Source organism: Ascaphus truei, chromosome 1, assembly GCF_040206685.1.
Source record: "Ascaphus truei isolate aAscTru1 chromosome 1, aAscTru1.hap1, whole genome shotgun sequence".
Classification (NCBI taxonomy): domain Eukaryota; kingdom Metazoa; phylum Chordata; class Amphibia; order Anura; family Ascaphidae; genus Ascaphus; species Ascaphus truei.
Window position 1 is genome coordinate 63,247,351 of NC_134483.1, and position 17,399 is coordinate 63,264,749.

General features: G+C 47.2%; 1 protein-coding gene across 1 annotated transcript in view; it reads left to right on the top strand.

Annotated features, from left to right (window-relative positions):
• The window catches only part of PARP8 (poly(ADP-ribose) polymerase family member 8), a 332,674-nt gene that overhangs the window by 115,655 nt on the left and 199,620 nt on the right, over nucleotides 1-17,399 (top strand). Inside the window, exon 3 of the mRNA XM_075589057.1 lies at nucleotides 2,269-2,306. Coding sequence (XP_075445172.1) covers nucleotides 2,269-2,306 — 38 coding nt within the window. The remainder of the gene's footprint in view (nucleotides 1-2,268; nucleotides 2,307-17,399) is intronic.

The window sequence follows — 17,399 nt, forward strand, 5'->3', positions numbered from 1 at the left end:
AACGCAGCTCTTGAATGAATAATTTCAGTACTGTCTCTGTAACTTTCCCTACTTGCCACTTAGACTTTAAGCTCTTTGGGGCAGGGAGTCCTTTCCTAATGTTTACTTTTATGTCTGTTGTACTTATTTCCATTCTGTCGCATAATATTTTGTCACATTTGTCACTGCTGTAGGTGCTACACAAATAAAGCTATACATACATACATACATACATACATACATACATACATACATACATACATACATACATACGTGCATACATACATACATGCATACTGTACGTACATACATACATACATACATACATACATACGTACGAACAGTGGCAGACAGAACTTGAGAGAGTTTCATCATTGTTTTTCACCTTCATGATGCACTCTTGTATGCAGTTCCTATTACCTTAGTAATGCAATAATTCGCCATTTGCAGGGTCTGGTTTTAAATAGTACTGTCCTTATCCATTCACTTGAGATGGAAGTTAATGTATTGCTAACTTTGCATTATCAGGATTCTCACCATATTTAATAGGGGCCCACAAAGGTATTTTGAACCCTTTAGGATCAACAAGAGTTATGTATCAATGTAAAGAATCGATAGAGAAAACGTGGTTTTGATGTACTGAACCAGTTGTTGCTTATGTATGCATCAAATATAAGAAAGAGATTCTTATATTTGATGCAAAATGTTAACCAAGGGAGTTTTTTTACAACCTGACAGCTTTTTTGACAGTAAAAAGAAAATAAAAATGCTTGATTTTAACACATCTCTACAGTATGTGCGTCATGTAACTACTAGTTGACAGTCTCCAGGTCTCTGCAGTTTTGCCGCTTGTGCACCAGCTTTGCAAAGCACCTTGATACAATACATTGCAAGAAAAGAAAGATCAAGATGTCTCTGAAACAGATTTACGTTATATTTTAAACCCAAATGTACAGTATGAAGGAATTTTGGACCTATTTTGCCCCAGTTCGGGAGGTGTTTCACAACACACATTACAATGGGATATATCAAAGTCAACATCTCAAATGTCATGGTATCAAGAACTCCATTAGCGCTAAGGTCATACAAATTCTTACTGTCTGACGTAGTCAAAATGTAAAACTCTGTTTATGAAGCAGAAAGAAAATGAAAAGTTTAATGTGCATCTAAATCAAGGGTGGGCAACTCCAGTCCTCAAGAGCCACCAACAGATCAGGTTTTCAGGATATCCCTGCTTCATCACAGGTGACTGAGCCACTGATTGAGCCACCTGTGCTGAAGCAGGGATGTTCTGATAATTTGACCTGTTGGTCGCCCTTCATGACTGGAGTTGCCCCCCCCCCCCCCCTGATCTAAATGCATACAGTATTTTGGACGCTGGCTGCATACAGGTTTATTCATTAAATTGGGTCAGAGCAGATCAAGGCACTGTCGCCTGGAAAAGCTCGTTGAATTCAACGGGGCCGTTTCTTTGTGATAGTGCTCCTATCAGCACTATCCCAGTTTAATGATTAACCCGCATATTCTGCATTGCTTCTTTGTCTCTCCCAGCAAGTTAACTGTGCAGGGCTCTATTTCATGTTGAAGATACTGCTCATTTGCAGCCGTAGAGAAAGTCTCCATTTTTTTCTGGGCTGCTCTGGTTGACTCTTCACCCTTTTATTGAATAAGGAGGAAATGTCCTATTTTTTTATTTTTTTTATTGACCACAACACACTCTTTAAGGTTTATTAAATAAGGTTTAAAGTTTGAGAAACTATCACTATAGACATTGCATTATGGTGATGTCGCTCATAATTATTATGGTGACGTTCGTGTATGTATTTGTTTTGCTAAGTGTTGGTACCATCACTGCATCCATATCTTGCCTCTCTATTCACTATTGTGTGGTCATATACTGTAGAATCTATTCATAACCATCTGCACAAGTAATTTCTGACAGGACATCTGAAGAAGAGATTTACAGTATGACTGGAAAACGGACAGTACAGCCAAAGATGATACTTAACATGTCAGTTTCTCTAAGGAAGTCTTATGAGAAATCAAAACTTTTTTTACAATATATCAATTAATATAATATTAATATGAATAACTCTCCTGTTGATACATCAGTACATCAGATTATTCAACTGATTCTATACAGTAGTACATTTATTTTTATGTAGTCAGGACATATGTTGTTAATATGGAAATGTAAATGCATTTGTACTGGAAGATGTGCATGCTGACAGCTAATAAATAATACAAATCTGACCTGTTATAATGAGCCATTTTCTTTATGTTTTACAGTGTTGCCTATTCTGTGCATGTATCTGAGGATTATCCAGGTACAGTGACCTTACCTTTTGTATTATTAAATAAAATAATATTCTTTCATAAATGTGATGCAGTTTTTTTGTCCACGGTTTGCTATTTAACCTAACATCAAGTTATTTGTAACACCGAATATGTGAAAGAGAAGCTGCAACACCTGTATTTCACACGTTTTGCTTCGTTAAACAATTGGAAAATAAGTAGATTACATCTTTATAGATTTATTTAGAAGTGCATCTGGAGAGGCAGCGTTTCGGCCTATACTGAGTCTTTTATCAAGGGTTGTGATTGTCAACAGGCTCACTTAAATACCCAACAAACAGTATGAAGTCAACACCCATGTGTTCAGTAACATCATCAAATGGTGTCTCAAGCCAGCTATGGAGCGTACCTAAAGCCAAAAAAAAACCCAACAAAGTAACAATCCTCAACCTCCCAACAGTGCCATCTAGCCAAGAAAAAATATACTGTACTTGGTTCCATCATACAAGTGTATATCCTAAATAGTAATCATTGTATAAAAAAAAAAAGTGCAACAACATACAGTATATCCAAATTAACCGTATCATATTGTACATACTGAAAGATATATAGATACTGTACATTGGTCTTTAATGTGTATCATTCAGGAAATACATAAACAATATCTAAATTTCCTGTTATACAATGTGTCATTAAAGAGGCAATTCAGGCGGTACTCATTAAAAATGGCATTAAGAGTTGAATAAAAAAAGATAGTAAGTATTATCTACTACTACGGAACTGATTTACTTAAAAAAAAAAAAAAACCACATGTAGGATATTGCATCGATTGCTCCTATCATCCACTACTTATTTAAGTGTTTGTTGAAGTAAAAACTGCTAAATACAGGTGTTACAGCATCTTTCACTTATTGCATTGGTTTGTTAAGTTTGGAGCCAGCTTGCTGATGAGTAGTGCACTGCTTGGGACATACACAAAGCCCCAGAGAAGCGGAGATCACACTATTTCACCAGTGGATGCAATAACCTTGGCTACATCTATATATATAGCTCTCAAAACTTAGCATATTCAAATTAGCTTATTTCCCAGGTAAGGATTGTGAACATTGGTTTTTGTTATTATATAGTTGTGAAGTCCCTCACTCGTTCCTGTGTAAATGTTGTTGCATATTTGTAACACCCATCCACTAGTGGGAATAACCTAATGTATATGCAGTGCTACTCTATGAAATAGTGTATGATAAAATGTTCGTGGGGGAGAAAGACCTCCTTAAACTCTATAGAATAAATGGAGAGATACTGGTGTACAAAAAGGGACACACAGAGATGCATTGGATAAATGATAATTTGCCTATGCAACATACATTTAAATGACTTAAATTAACATATATCCCAGGTATCTCATGTTTTCCTTTTTTTTGTGCACAGATATGTTGTATATTGCATAAAAGTGTATTTGGGGAGGTATATACAGTAAGTCACTTGGTACTCTAGTAAAATAGACATTTCTGACCTCCAACCCCATATTTCAGGCTCTGGGTGGGAGTAATAACACTTTTAGATAAGACAGGCGTTACAAGTGACATGTTATTGGAAGCTAACGCAAGGTAGCGCTAATTTAACTTGACGTTAAAAATATGATAATGAGTTAAACAACGGACATTATTTTTGCTTATGTAACGAGTGTTCCACCCCACCCAATTGCATATATATATGAATGTACGGGGGACCTATATGTTACCAGTTGTGGTGCGTTATACCTGTCAGGCTCACAGGCGGTCTGAGCCTCCGCCAGTGAGAGCCTGGGGTGAATCCTCTGGATCGTTCTCAGTTTCAGCGCCTCCACCTGTGTAGGGTTCTAGGGATATAGAAGTTTGTCTACACAGGACCCACATATACAATAACCACGTACTCAGGAATATATATAACCAGTTTACTGAAATGCAGAATATATATGCAGGCAATACACACTCTTACAACGTACACTACTAACACTCCCCCCTAGGGGTTATCTCCACCATGTAACTCAGTCCTCTCAGTGTCTCTTACTCCACTAGGAGTAATACTAGTAGAGAACCAGAACCCCAGCGGAGAGCACTCAATAGTGCTTAGCGTCCGTTTTATTTTAATTGAGTTAAGACTCCAATAATTTTTTTTTTAAATTACTCACTATACATACTACATCATACACTACCTCTTCCATTGTATATTGTGCACTGTTGAGTGCTCTCCGCTGGGGTTCTGTTTCTCTACTAGTACTAGTTCATATCCACCCCTGATTGTAGCACCACAGATTTTACTTTTCCAGCAGTTGCGAGGGTATATTCCTTCCCTTCCCCCTCCCCAGCCTTTCCCTGAGTTCGTTGTCCACTAGGAGTAAACCCGCCCACCACCGTGTATCCCCACACCGTGTCCACAGCCTACCCCCCTTTGTCCCGTGGTCAGCGCTGCCACTATGTGAATAGGTAATGTAGAATGGTATAGGTTGGTGCACTTATGAGGTACCTGCCGAGCGCTCCTGCACTCGGGCCAGCAAATAACTTCGCAAAGGATCAGTCGCTTGGTGATACTTTCTGATCCCGGGTCTCCTCGCACAGGGTCCGCCAGGGGCGATCCCACCCTGGAGATAGTCTCTGTCTCTGGGTTGTAGGCCTGAGCCCAAGCCTCCGTTCAGGGAGCGCAGCATCCGCTGTGTCCCTATCTATCACTGACACTAATGGGATAGTCCCTAACTTAGGGCCAGTCCCTATGCACCACAAGCTGGGGGAGTTCAAGAAATATCTGGGGCCTAAGGGGTTTTCTGGCCTATTGCAGCGGGTCACAGACCCCTGCACTCAACTCCTTCCCCTAGCTCTCCCGGTCCAGCACTGACTAGCATGGCTCAGCGCGCGAAAAGTATAAATTCCCAGCAAGCAGGGAGCTCCTGCAGCCCTATTGCCTCCCTGGCGTCATAGGGCCGCTCCCGAGGCTCATGGGACTTGTAGTCCCTTCCAAGAGCCTTCCCTGGTAGGCTAGCGTTCGCGCGCTTGTCCTGCGCATGCGCGAACTTCCCTGCCAGTTCCCCGCTCTGAAATCTTCATTGCGCATGCATGCGCAATTCGCTATGGCGGCGCCCTGCACCGGGACCCGCCGAAGCCCTAGCAATGCTACCGCAAGCTTCCCTGGCAACCTGCACTCCTCGATAACGTCGCGCTGTGCTAGCTCACGCTCCCACACCTCTCCACGAGCGTGGCTAACCCCCTAACCACCGCAGTGAGTACCCAGAGGGGGGGGGCAGCAATGCAGAGGGGGACATGGCTACATCCTCCCCCTGGTAAAAACCCCAACGTCCTCGCTTGGGACACAACGTGCATAACTATATACAGCAGTTATATAATGAAAATGGCACAACAACGTTATATAATAAAAATGCAACAACCACATACGATCTTAACTATCTCTAGATCAGATTACACATTTCAGTGAACATCACAATGACAGACTGCACTCTGCCACGAGCCCACTGCTGAGCCTCATAATGGGGTGATACGGGGTCGTTCGTGACTTGGTGATGTTCAGCATTTTGAGTAGTTATCTGATCAAGGTGCTCTCAAAGTCCCACCCTTGGTCGGAGTGAAGGCGGTTGGGGAGATTGTAGTGCACAAAGTACTTCTCCCATAATATTTTTGCCACTGTGATGGCTTTCTGATCTTTCGTGGGGAAGGCCTGGGCATACCTGGTGTAATGGTCCGTGATGACCAGCACGTTGCATATTCCCCGGCTATCGGGCTCAATGCACAGAAAGTCCATACACACAAGGTCCATGGGGCCAGAACTCTTCAGATGGCCCATGGGGGCTGCTCTGGTAGGCAGGGTCCTGCGCTGTGTACACCTAGTACAATGGCGACAGTGGCGTTCTACTGTCTCTCGCATCTTGGGCCAGAAAAAGTGATCTCTGACCAACCCAAAGGTCTTTTCTATCCCGAGATGTCCATGCTCATCATGTAGGGACTTCAACACCATGTATTGCAAGTTCTTAGGGAGGACTAGTTGTCGCCTATCCGGGTGGTTGTGGTATTGCACCACCTGATAGAGTAAGCAATTGTCTATTTCGAATTTGTCCACTTCCCGCATGAGCAAGGCCACCAAGTCATTGGGCGCGCATTTCAGAAGGGCTGGGTTCTTCTTTTCAATGGCTCGCCTAATGATACTAACGACAGGATCTCGCATTTTGTAGTCTACCAGATCCTTCCACCGTAGCACCTTGTCGTGCGTTATGTTCATCCCCTTTGGGTCACAGTAGGAGGCTGGTACGGCCTGCGACTGGCATCCCAAGGAATCGGCCACCCTTAATTCGGAGAAGGCCACATGATCGTTGAGGATGGCGGCAGTACTACACACAGCGCGCACCCCTGGTCCCGGGAGTTCCTCCCATTCATCATCATCTAGAGTAGCACTTAACCCGGGTCGTCTGGATAGAGCGTCAGCCCCTATATTCAAAGATCCCGGCTTATACTTCATGGAGAAACTGTAGTTGCTTAGGGCGGCCAGCCAGCGGTGTCCGGCGGCATCCAATTTTGCCGAGGTATTGACGTATGTGAGGGGATTGTTATCCGTCCTTACCTCGAAGGTAATACCGTACAGATAATCGTGGAGCTTCTCGGTGATAGCCCACTTGAGAGCCAGGAACTCCAACTTGTGGACGGGGTATCTCTGTTCACTGGGCGTCAGGCTGCGGCTGATGTAGGCTACAGGCCGAAGACCCTCGGGAAGCTTCTGGTGCAGGATGGCACCCAGTCCATTGAGACTGGCATCCACATGCAGAACGTATGGCTGTTCGGGATCAGCATACGCAAGCACCGGCGCTTCGGTCAGACATTTCTTCAATTTCAGGAAGGCCTGCTCACACTCAGACGTCCAATTATCACGAAACGGTTGGCGTGCCGATACAGCCTTCCTTCCGGTCTCTGAGGGGTATATCTTCAACAGATTGTTCAGGGGTTTAGCTCTACTAGAGTACCCTTCCACGAATTGACGGTAATACCCACAGAACCCCAAGAAGGATCGTAGTTCGGTGACATTTTCGGGACGCGGAAAGTTCACTACCGCTTCTACTTTGGCAGGGTCGGTGGCGATCCCTTGAGCAGACACGATGTGCCCCACGTAGGTCACCAAGGTGTGACAAAACCTTCACTTGTCTAGGGACAACTTCAATCCTTCCTTAACCAGACGGTCAATCACTTTAAGCAGCCTGTCTTCATGCTCTTCCAGAGTTCTTCCGAAGACAATAATGTCGTCCAGGTACACAAGACACTCCCGAGGGCTCATGTCCCCGATAGTCTTCTCCATCAGTCGTTGGAAGGTAGCCGGTACCCCACATATACCTTGGGGCATCCGTGTAAATTGGTAGAATCCAAGTGGGCAGACAAAAGCTGTTTTCTCCTGATCTTCTGCAGTCATAGGTACCTGATAGTAACTGGATCGGAGGTCGAGCACGCTGAACCATTGACTTCCATTCAGCGCATTCAGGATCTCTTCAATGCGAGGGAGGTTGTACTGATCTGGTATCGTACGATGGTTCAGAGTTCGATAGTCGACACACAGGCGTACGGATCCGTTCTTTTTATACACCACCACTATGGATGACGCGTAGGGCCCCCGAGATTCTGTCAGAATCCCCGCGGTTTCCATGTGTTGTATGGCGTTCCTCACATCGTCCACATCCCGCGGGGCGATGCGACGAGAGCGTTCCCGGAACGGAGTGGCAACACTCAGTCGAATGGTATGTTGGGCGTTGCGAAAACACCCCACATCCATCTCACTCGTGGAGAACACATGTCATCGTTGATTCAGCTGGGTTGTCAGCCGTTCTTTCCACTTGGTGGGCAGCGTCGACTCACCGAAGTTGAAGTCCAGATCGACTAACCGCTCATCCACGGCCGCCGCCTTCACCTGAGGCGTGTTTTCTACAGGGCTGGCTGGATATATGCAACCCAACTTCTGGTCGGCATCAAATTCCATCAGGAAGGAGGAGAGATTCTGCACATACACGTGGGTTCGTAGAGGGATCTTAGCCGTCCAGTCCCTCACCTCGGGTAGTACCCTATACCCTCTCTGAACTTCACATTCTTCAGGCTGATCGCTCTCATCTCGTTCGGGATAACAACACCAGACGGCCATTCTTTGCACTCCCCCTGGTAATATGGTCGTCAGTCCGTGTTGACGGTTGTAGAGATCCCCGTGACGCTCCAGGGCATATACCCGTTTGCACTCTTCTCGTAGGACCGGATCTAGGAGAGAGGCGGCTAGCGGAAACTCGTTAGTCTCTTTAAGGTACGCTCGGATCACTGCTTGTACTATATCAGCGTTGGTGCCCAAGATGATCGGGTACTTGCACTGGTCTTGGGGCTCTGGGCATACCAGGGCCGCTACATGCATGGGGTGTCTCTTGCCGGTGTTCAGCTGTGGTATTTCCATTTGAACCCTTACAATCCCATAGATGGGCTAGTCTTCATTACTTAACCCCCGTACTTTCACATGATCGGCCAGCCCCAGAGGGCAGTGTCGGAGGTGCTGGTCATAGAACTGGCGGTATATGATGGTCACTTGTGACCCCGTGTCCTGTAGTGCCAACGCATAGATCCTTTTTAGTAACACCCGCACGATAGCTGCGGGGCCTACTTGGCTGTAAGCTTCCCGGTTTCAGGCGTTATCCCCGGGACCGGCGTCCGCAGGGGCATCGGGGGCCCCCGGGGCGTTCTCCACATCAGACCTGGCAGTTTGTACTCGGCATACCATCGACCGGGCTGGGTTTCTTCGGTCGGGAGTTTTGTCCTCGGTGAGGTCCTCCCTTTCTGGGCAGTCATGGGAGAAGTGGCCCTTCTTACCGCAGGTATAGCAAAGGAGATATCTTCGTTCAGAGCGGCCCCTGTACGGAGAAGATGATTTACAGGCGGGTCTAGCTTTGGAGGCCGAGCCCGTAGTTGCGACCTCCTCGTCCTGGCTCGGGGTGTTCTTGGCCTTGGCCCCAGTGGCCTTAGCAGGTTCATTGGTGGAAGGCTCCTTAACCCTTGCGGGAGTATGCAACCGGGAGTAGGCTTCATGTTTCTTTATCTCATCCATTAGCTCCTCCCAGGAAGGGGGATAAACTTGCATCCAGGAACACTTAATCATGATGACGATAGAATGGTCGGGTAGCGCTCCTCTCAGAAATTGATCCGAGCAATACACATTCACCTCGGTGGTCTTAATCTGGTCCCTTTTTCGCATCTCCCATATGACCGCTCTAATTCGCTGAAGGTAATCAGATAGCTCCTCTCCGAGTTTCTGACGAAGATTGAAGTACCGCGTCATCAATTGTCCTACGTCCTCAGTTCGCCTGTAAGCCCGCTCAAGAGTCTCTAACATTTGCTGTGCGGTGACACCCGCATGTTGATCTTTAGCCAGCCGTATCATGGTGGAAGCGGGCGGCCGCAAGCACTCCATTATGCGTTGTCGTTTTGCCAACTCAGGGCACGTCCACTCTTCTACAACCTGGGAAGTGTACTCCTTCCCCACGTCAAACGCTTCTTCGCCCGCTGGGGTCGGCTTAGTTCCTGAAAAGATTTTTAGTTTGCGATACTGCTGTTGGATCGACGCCTCGGCTTTGGTCGCTCCCAGCTCGGCGATAGTCTGAGCTAGCATTCGGAATTCATTTCCCAAGGTAGCAGATGGCTGGGCAATACTTAGCGGGGGACTGCCATCGATGAGTGGACACAAATTAGACTCGCAATAACTCTCAGGGGGGGAATGCGATGTATGCATAGCAATCTCTTCTAAGTTCGTGCGAGGGCTGAGGGGTTCGGGTTTTATGGGCCGTTCCGGGTACACCACCGTACAACCTGCACCAGCCGAGCCTTCGAACCACAAGCTGGACGGACCCTGGCCTTCATTTATATCTTGCCCGATACTCACTAACACGGAGCAATACTCCTTGTCCTCCAAACGTTGATCTAACACGGCTATGGTGGCAGCACCCCGGAGATTAGGGTTTTGCCTCAAAGCCGCTCGTATAGCCGATGGCAGAGTATCTACCGGGACGCGGCACACCGCAAGCGTGTGGGGCGGCGGCACTTCCAGCTCCATGTCCCATTCATATACTTCTGAGCGCGACGGGTACGGTAATGGTGGTGACATTTTAGGAGAGAACAAAAAAAAATGGACAGGGCACCCCAGGTCTGAGATCTCAGCAGCGCCACCAAAATGTAACGAGTGTTCCACCCCACCCAATCGCATATATATATGAATGTACGGGGGACCTATATGTTACCAGGTGTGGTGCGTTATACCTGTCAGGCTCACAGGAGGTCTGAGCCTCCGCCAGTGAGAGCCTGGGGTGAATCCTCTGAATCCTCCTGGATCGTTCTCGGTTTCAGCGCCTCCACCTGTGCGCTTCGGTCAGACATTTCTTCAATTTCAGGAAGGCCTGCTCACACTCAGACGTCCATTTATCACCAAACGGTTGGCGTGCCGATACAGCCTTCCTTCCGGTCTCTGAGGGGTATATCTTCAACAGATTGTTCAGGGGTTTAGCTCTACTAGAGTACCCTTCCACGAATTGATGGTAATACCCACAGAACCCGAAGAAGGATCGTAGTTCGGTGACATTTTCGGGACGCGGCCAGTTCACTACCGCTTCTACTTTGGCAGGGTCGGTGGCGATCCCTTGAGCAGACACGATGTGCCCCACGTAGGTCACCGAGGTGTGACAAAACCTTCACTTGTCTAGGGACAACTTCAATCCTTCCTTAACCAGACGATCGATCACTTTAAGCAGCCTGTCTTCATGCTCTTCCAGAGTTCTTCCGAAGACAATAATGTCGTTCAGGTACACAAGACACTCCCGAGGGCTCATGTCCCCGATAGTCTTCTCCATCAGTCGTTGGAAGGTAGCCGGTACCCCACATATACCTTGGGGAATCCGTGTAAATTGGTAGAATCCAAGTGGGCAGACAAAAGCTGTTTTCTCCTGATCTTCTGCAGTCATAGGTACCTGATAGTACCTGGATCGGAGGTCGAGCACGCTGAACCATTGACTTCCATTCAGCGCATTCAGGATCTCTTCAATGCGAGGGAGGTTGTACTGATCTGGTATCGTACGATGGTTCAGTGTTCGAAAGTCGACACACAGGCGTACGGATCCGTTCTTTTTACGCACCACCACTATGGATGACGCGTAGGGCCCCCGAGATTCTGTCAGAATCCCTGCGGTTTCCATGTCTTGTATGGCGTTCCTCACATCGTCCACATCCCGCGGGGCGATGCGATGAGAGCGTTCCCGGAACGGAGTGGCAACACTCAGTCGAATGGTATGTTGGGCGTTGCGACTGCACCCCACATCCATCTCACTCATGGAGAACACATGTCATCGTTGATTCAGCTGGGTTGTCAGCCGTTCTTTCCACTTGGTGGGCAGCGTCGACTCACCGAAGTTGAAGTCCAGATCGACTAACCGCTCATCCACGGCCGCCGCCTTCACCTGAGGCTTGTTTTCTACAGGGCTGCCTGGATATATGCAACCCAACTTCTGGTCGGCATCAAATTCCATCAGGAAGGAGGAGAGATTTTGCACATACACGTGGGTTCGTAGAGGGATCTTTGCCGTCCACTCCCTCACCTCGGGTAGTACCCTATACCCTCTCTGAACTTCTCCTTCTTCAGGCGTACTCTCCAGAGAGAACAGCTGATCGCTCTCATCTCGTTCGGGATAACAACACCTGACGGCCATTCTTTGCACTCCCCCTGGTAATATGGTCGTCAGTCCGTGTTGACGGTTGTAGAGATCCCCGTGACGCTCCAGGGCATATACCCGTTTGCACTCTTCTCGTAGGACCGGATCTAGGAGAGAGGTGGCTAGCGGAAACTCGTTAGTCTCTTTAAGGTACACTCGGATCACTGCTTGTACTATATCAGCGTTGGTGCCCAAGATGATCGGGTACTTGCACTGGTCTTGGGGCTCCGGGCATACCAGGGCCGCTACATGCATGGGGTGTCTCTTGCCGGTGTTCAGCTGGGGTATTTCCATTTGAACCCTTACAATCCCATAGATGGGCTAGTACTTTCACATGATCGGCCGGCCCCAGAGGGCAGTGTCGGAGGTGCTGGTCATAGAACTGGCGGTATATGATGGTCACTTGTGACCCCGTGTCCTGTAGGGCCGACGCATAGATCCCTTTTAGTAACACCCGCACGATAGCTGCGGGGCCTACTTGGCTGTAAGCTTCCCAGTTGCAGGCGTTATCCCTGGGACCGGCGTCCGCAGGGGCATCGGGGGCCCCCGGGGGGTTCTCCACATCAGACCCGGCAGTTTGTACTCAGCATACCATCGATCGGGCTGGGTTTCTTCGGTCGGGAGTTTTGTCCTCGGTGAGGTCCTCCCTTTCTAGGCAGTCACGGGAGAAGTGGCCCTTCTTACCGCAGGTATAGCAAAGGAGGTATCTTCGTTCAGAGCGGTCCCTGTACGGAGAAGATGATTTACGGGCGGGTCTAGCTTTGGAGATCGAGCCTGTAGTTGCAACCTCCTCATCCTGGCTCGGGGTGTTCTTGGCCTTGGCCCCAGCGGCCTTAGCAGGTTCATTGGTGGAAGGCTCCTTAACCCTTGCGGGAGTATGCAACCGGGAGTAGGCTTCATGTTTCTTTATCTCATCCATTAGCTCCTCCCAGGAAGGGGGATAACTTTGCATCCAGGAACACTTAATCATGATGACGATAGAATGGTCGGGTAGCGCTTCTCTTAGAAATTGATCCCAGCAATACACATTCACCTTGGTGGTCTTAATCTGGTCCCTTTTTCGCATCTCCCATATGACCGCTCTAATTCGCTGAAGGTAATCAGATAGCTCCTCTCCGAGTTTCTGACGAAGATTGAAGTACCGCGTCATCAATTGTCCTACGTCCTCAGTTCGCCCTGTAAGCCCGCTCAAGAGTCTCTAACATTTGCTGTGCGGTGACAACCGCATGTTGATCTTTAGCCAGCCGTATCATGGTGGAAGCGGGCGGCCGCAGGCACTCCATTATGCGTTGTCGTTTTGCCAACTCAGGGCACGTCCACTCTTCTACAACCTGTGAAGTGTACTCCTTCCACACGTCAAACGCTTCTTCGCCCGCTGGGGTCGGCTTAGTTCCTGAAAAGATTTTTAGTTTGCGATACTGCTGTTGGATCGACGCCTCGGCTTTGGTCGCTCCCAGCTCGGCGATAGTCTGAGCTAGCATTCGGAATTCATTTCCCAAGGTAGCAGATGGCTGGGCAATACTTAGCGGGGGACTGCCATGGATGAGTGCACCCAAATTAGACTCGCAATAACTCTCAGGGGGGGAATGCGATGTATGCATAGCAATCTCTTCCAAGTTCGTGCGAGGGCTGAGGGGTTCGGGTTTTATGGGCCGTTCCGGGTACACCACCGTACAACCCGCACCGGCCGAGCCTTCGAACCACAAGCTGGATGGACCCTGGCCTTCATTTATATCTTGCCCGATACTCACTAACACGGAGCAATACTCCTTGTCCTCCAAACTTTGATCTAACACGGCTATGGTGGCAGCACCCCGGAGATTAGGGTTTTGCCTCAAAGCCGCTCGTATAGCCGATGACGGAGTATCTACCGGGACGCAGCACACCGCAAGCGTGTGGGGCGGCGGCACTTCCAGCTCCATGTCCCATTCATACACTTCTGAGCGCGACGGGTACGGTAATGGTGGTGACATTTTAAGAGAGAACAAAAAAAATGGACAGGGCACCCCAGGTCTGAGATCTCAGCAGCGCCACCAAAATGTAACGAGTGTTCCACCCCACCCAATCGCATATACATATGAATGTATGGGGGACCTATATGTTACCAGGTGTGATGCGTTATACCTGTCAGGCTCACAGGAGGTCTGAGCCTCCGCCAGTGAGAGCCTGGGGTGAATCCTCTGGATCGTTCTCGGTTTCAGCGTCTCCACCTGTGTAGGGTTCTAGGGATATAGAAGTTTGTCTACACAGGACCCACATATACAATAACCACGTACTCAGGAATATATATATATAACCAGTTTACTGTAACCCCCCTTTGTCCCTTGATCAGCACTGCCACTATGTGAATAGGTAATGTAGAATGGTATAGGTTGGTGCACTTATGAGGTACCTGCCGAGCGCTCCTGCACTCGGGCCAGCAAACAACTTCGCAAAGGATCAGTCGCTTGGTAATGCTTTCTGATCCCGGGTCTCCTCGCACGGGGTCTGCCAGGGGCGATCCCACCCTGGAGATAGTCTCTGTCTCTGGGTTGTAGGCCTGAGCCCAAGCCTCCGTTCAGGGAGCGCAGCGTCCACTGTGTCCCTATCTATCACTGACACTAATGGGATAGTCCCTAACTTAGGGCCAGTCCCTATGCACCACAAGCTGGGGGAGTTCAAGACCTATCTGGGGCCTAGGGAGTTTTCTGGCCTATTGCAGCGGGTCACAGACCCCTGCACTCACCTCCTTCCCCTAGCTCTCCCGGTCCAGCACTGACTAGCGTGGCTCAGCGCACGAAAAGTATCAATTCCCAGCAAGCAGGGAGCTCCTGCAGCCCTATTGCCTCCCTGGCGTCATGGGGCCGCTCCCGAGGCTCATGGGACTTGTAGTCCCTTCCAAGAGCCTTCCCTGGTAGGCTAGCGTTCGCGCGCTTGTCCTGTGCATGAGCGAACTTCCCTGCCAGTTCCCCGCTCTGAAATCTTCATTGCGCATGCGTGCGCAATTCGCTATGGCGGCGCCCTGCACCGGGACCCGCCGAAGCCCTAGCAACGCTACCGCAAGCTTCCCTAGCAACCTGCACTCCTCGATAACGGCGCGCTATGCTAGCTCACGCTCCCACACCTCTCCACGAGCGCGGCTAACCCCCTAACCACCGCAGTGAGTACCCAGAGGGGGGGGGGGGCAGCAATGCAGAGGGGGACCTGGCTACACTTATTACCTTTGGGGATATAGATTTAAATTCAGGGAAAGTAATGTCCATTACCACTTTAAGTCATCTGACATTATTTGACCTGATTTAATGCAGGTTAGTACATCTACAGTAGGCCTATGTCTTTCTGGTATTTTCTTATGAGTTCAATATATTATTACAAATAATTACTGCTTTCAGTTTAAAAGTATGCCATACGGTGAGTTTATTTAGCGTATAAAAATATTAATTGTTAATTTGATATGGCCGGAAAACTCACCATTCAAAGTTTTGGAGAACAAACAAACCCCTTTTGCCAAGTAATCCCTTTTTGCACGGATTTTTGGAATTGAAAGCAAAAGTAAATATGTTCTAATACTACTTTAAATGTGTGTAAATATGGGATTTTCTTCTTTCTATTGGACTTTTGTTGTATTTAGTTTTCTGTATAAAAAGACCAGGTTACCTAGATTTTTTGCTCTTTTGTGTTCAATCTTCTTGGAAACACTGAGACCTACAGTACAATAGGGCTAGTCTGAGAGGCATCTCAAATGCAGTTCAAAGTTTTAGCGGTTGTATTGGTCCTGGAGAAGTGTACATTTGTTGCATGTTTTAATACCCTCTGTACTTTGGTATGTGAATATATAAGTGTATTAATGAATTACTAGGAATATAGGATATCTGGCAGTGAGAGAAGGAGTTAATAAATGCAATGACACAAGAACTTATTCTATATACTGGATAAGATTTTTAACCCATTCATTTGAATGGAGCTGATCTCTTCTCTATCACTGGGAAGCAGGTTCATATCATATCAAATCAGGTCCCTTGAGTGCTTGGTTGCATAGTAGGAGTGGGGAGTGAGTGAATGTTTATTAAAGAATGTATGACATTATGAAAGCTTGACATTTTGCTACTGTGATCTATACTGTGACACAATCAATAGATGAGTTCCAGGGCTGGTGCGAGCATTGCTGATTAACTAAGATGGACTTAATAGAGCCAATTCAAATATTAATGGCATAATAGAAGAGGATGTTATAACAAAATGGTGTGAAATGCTACAGTAGGTAAACTAAGCCTATGGCTGGAGTGTGATAGGTACACAGTGCGTTGTAGAGATGATCTCTGAATGTCCTTTATTCACAAAAGCCCATACTATGCTAAGCGTTAGCCCATCTTAAGCCATGCTAAAGTGTAGCACCCTTTAGTGCATACAGGCCAAAGTTTGAATTTTTGTCCAGCTTAATCCCACCAGAGGTTCAACAATAAATAGTGTTTGAAAACAAGGGTTTATACAGAAAGAGCGAATCCACACATCTAAACCAAATATATTTTAAGTCTCTCTTCATAGACAAAATAATAACTGTGTTTTATGTTACCATTACCTTTTTATAATTTCCCTTACATAAAATCTTATCCACTGATCCCAGACATGTCTTTATTATAATTTCATCTTGAAGTTCATTATAAGGTTCATTAGGCTAACAATTATTGACACATCTCTGCAATATCAGAGATAAAAGCTAGATAATCCACATAAAATAAATATGATATAAACGTTGGCTGCAAATGGATTTTTATTTTTCTAGATTTACCAAGTACAGTACAGGCATACCCCGCATTAACATACGCTATGGGACCGGAGCATGTATGTAAAGCGAAAATGTACTTAAAGTGAAGCACTACCTTTCCCCACCTATCGATGCATGTACTGTACTGCAATCGTCATATACGTGCATAACTGATGTAATAAACGCATGTGTAACAGGCTCTATACTCTCCCCGCTTGCGCACAGCTTTGGTACAGGTAGCGAGCCGGTATTGCTGTTCAGGACGTGATGACAGGCGCATGTCTGAGCTGCCGTTTGCCTATTGGGCGATATGTACTTACTCGCGAGTGTACTTAAAGTGAGTGTCCTTAAACCGGGGTATGCCTGTACATACTTATGTTTCTTTATGTTGTAACTGTTTGCGTAAGTTATCTCTCTATTTGGCTCAGGAATTTCAGCTAGAAAGAGTCAGGAGTAGAGAGGTGCAAACTTTTCGCCTAGGTTCGCAATCCTTACCTGGGAAATAAGCTAATTTGAATATGCTAAGTTTTGAGATCTATATATAGATGTAGCCAAGGATATTGCATCCACTGCTGAAATAGTGTGCTCTCCACTTCTCCGGTGCTTTGTGTATGTCCCACTGCAGTGCACCAG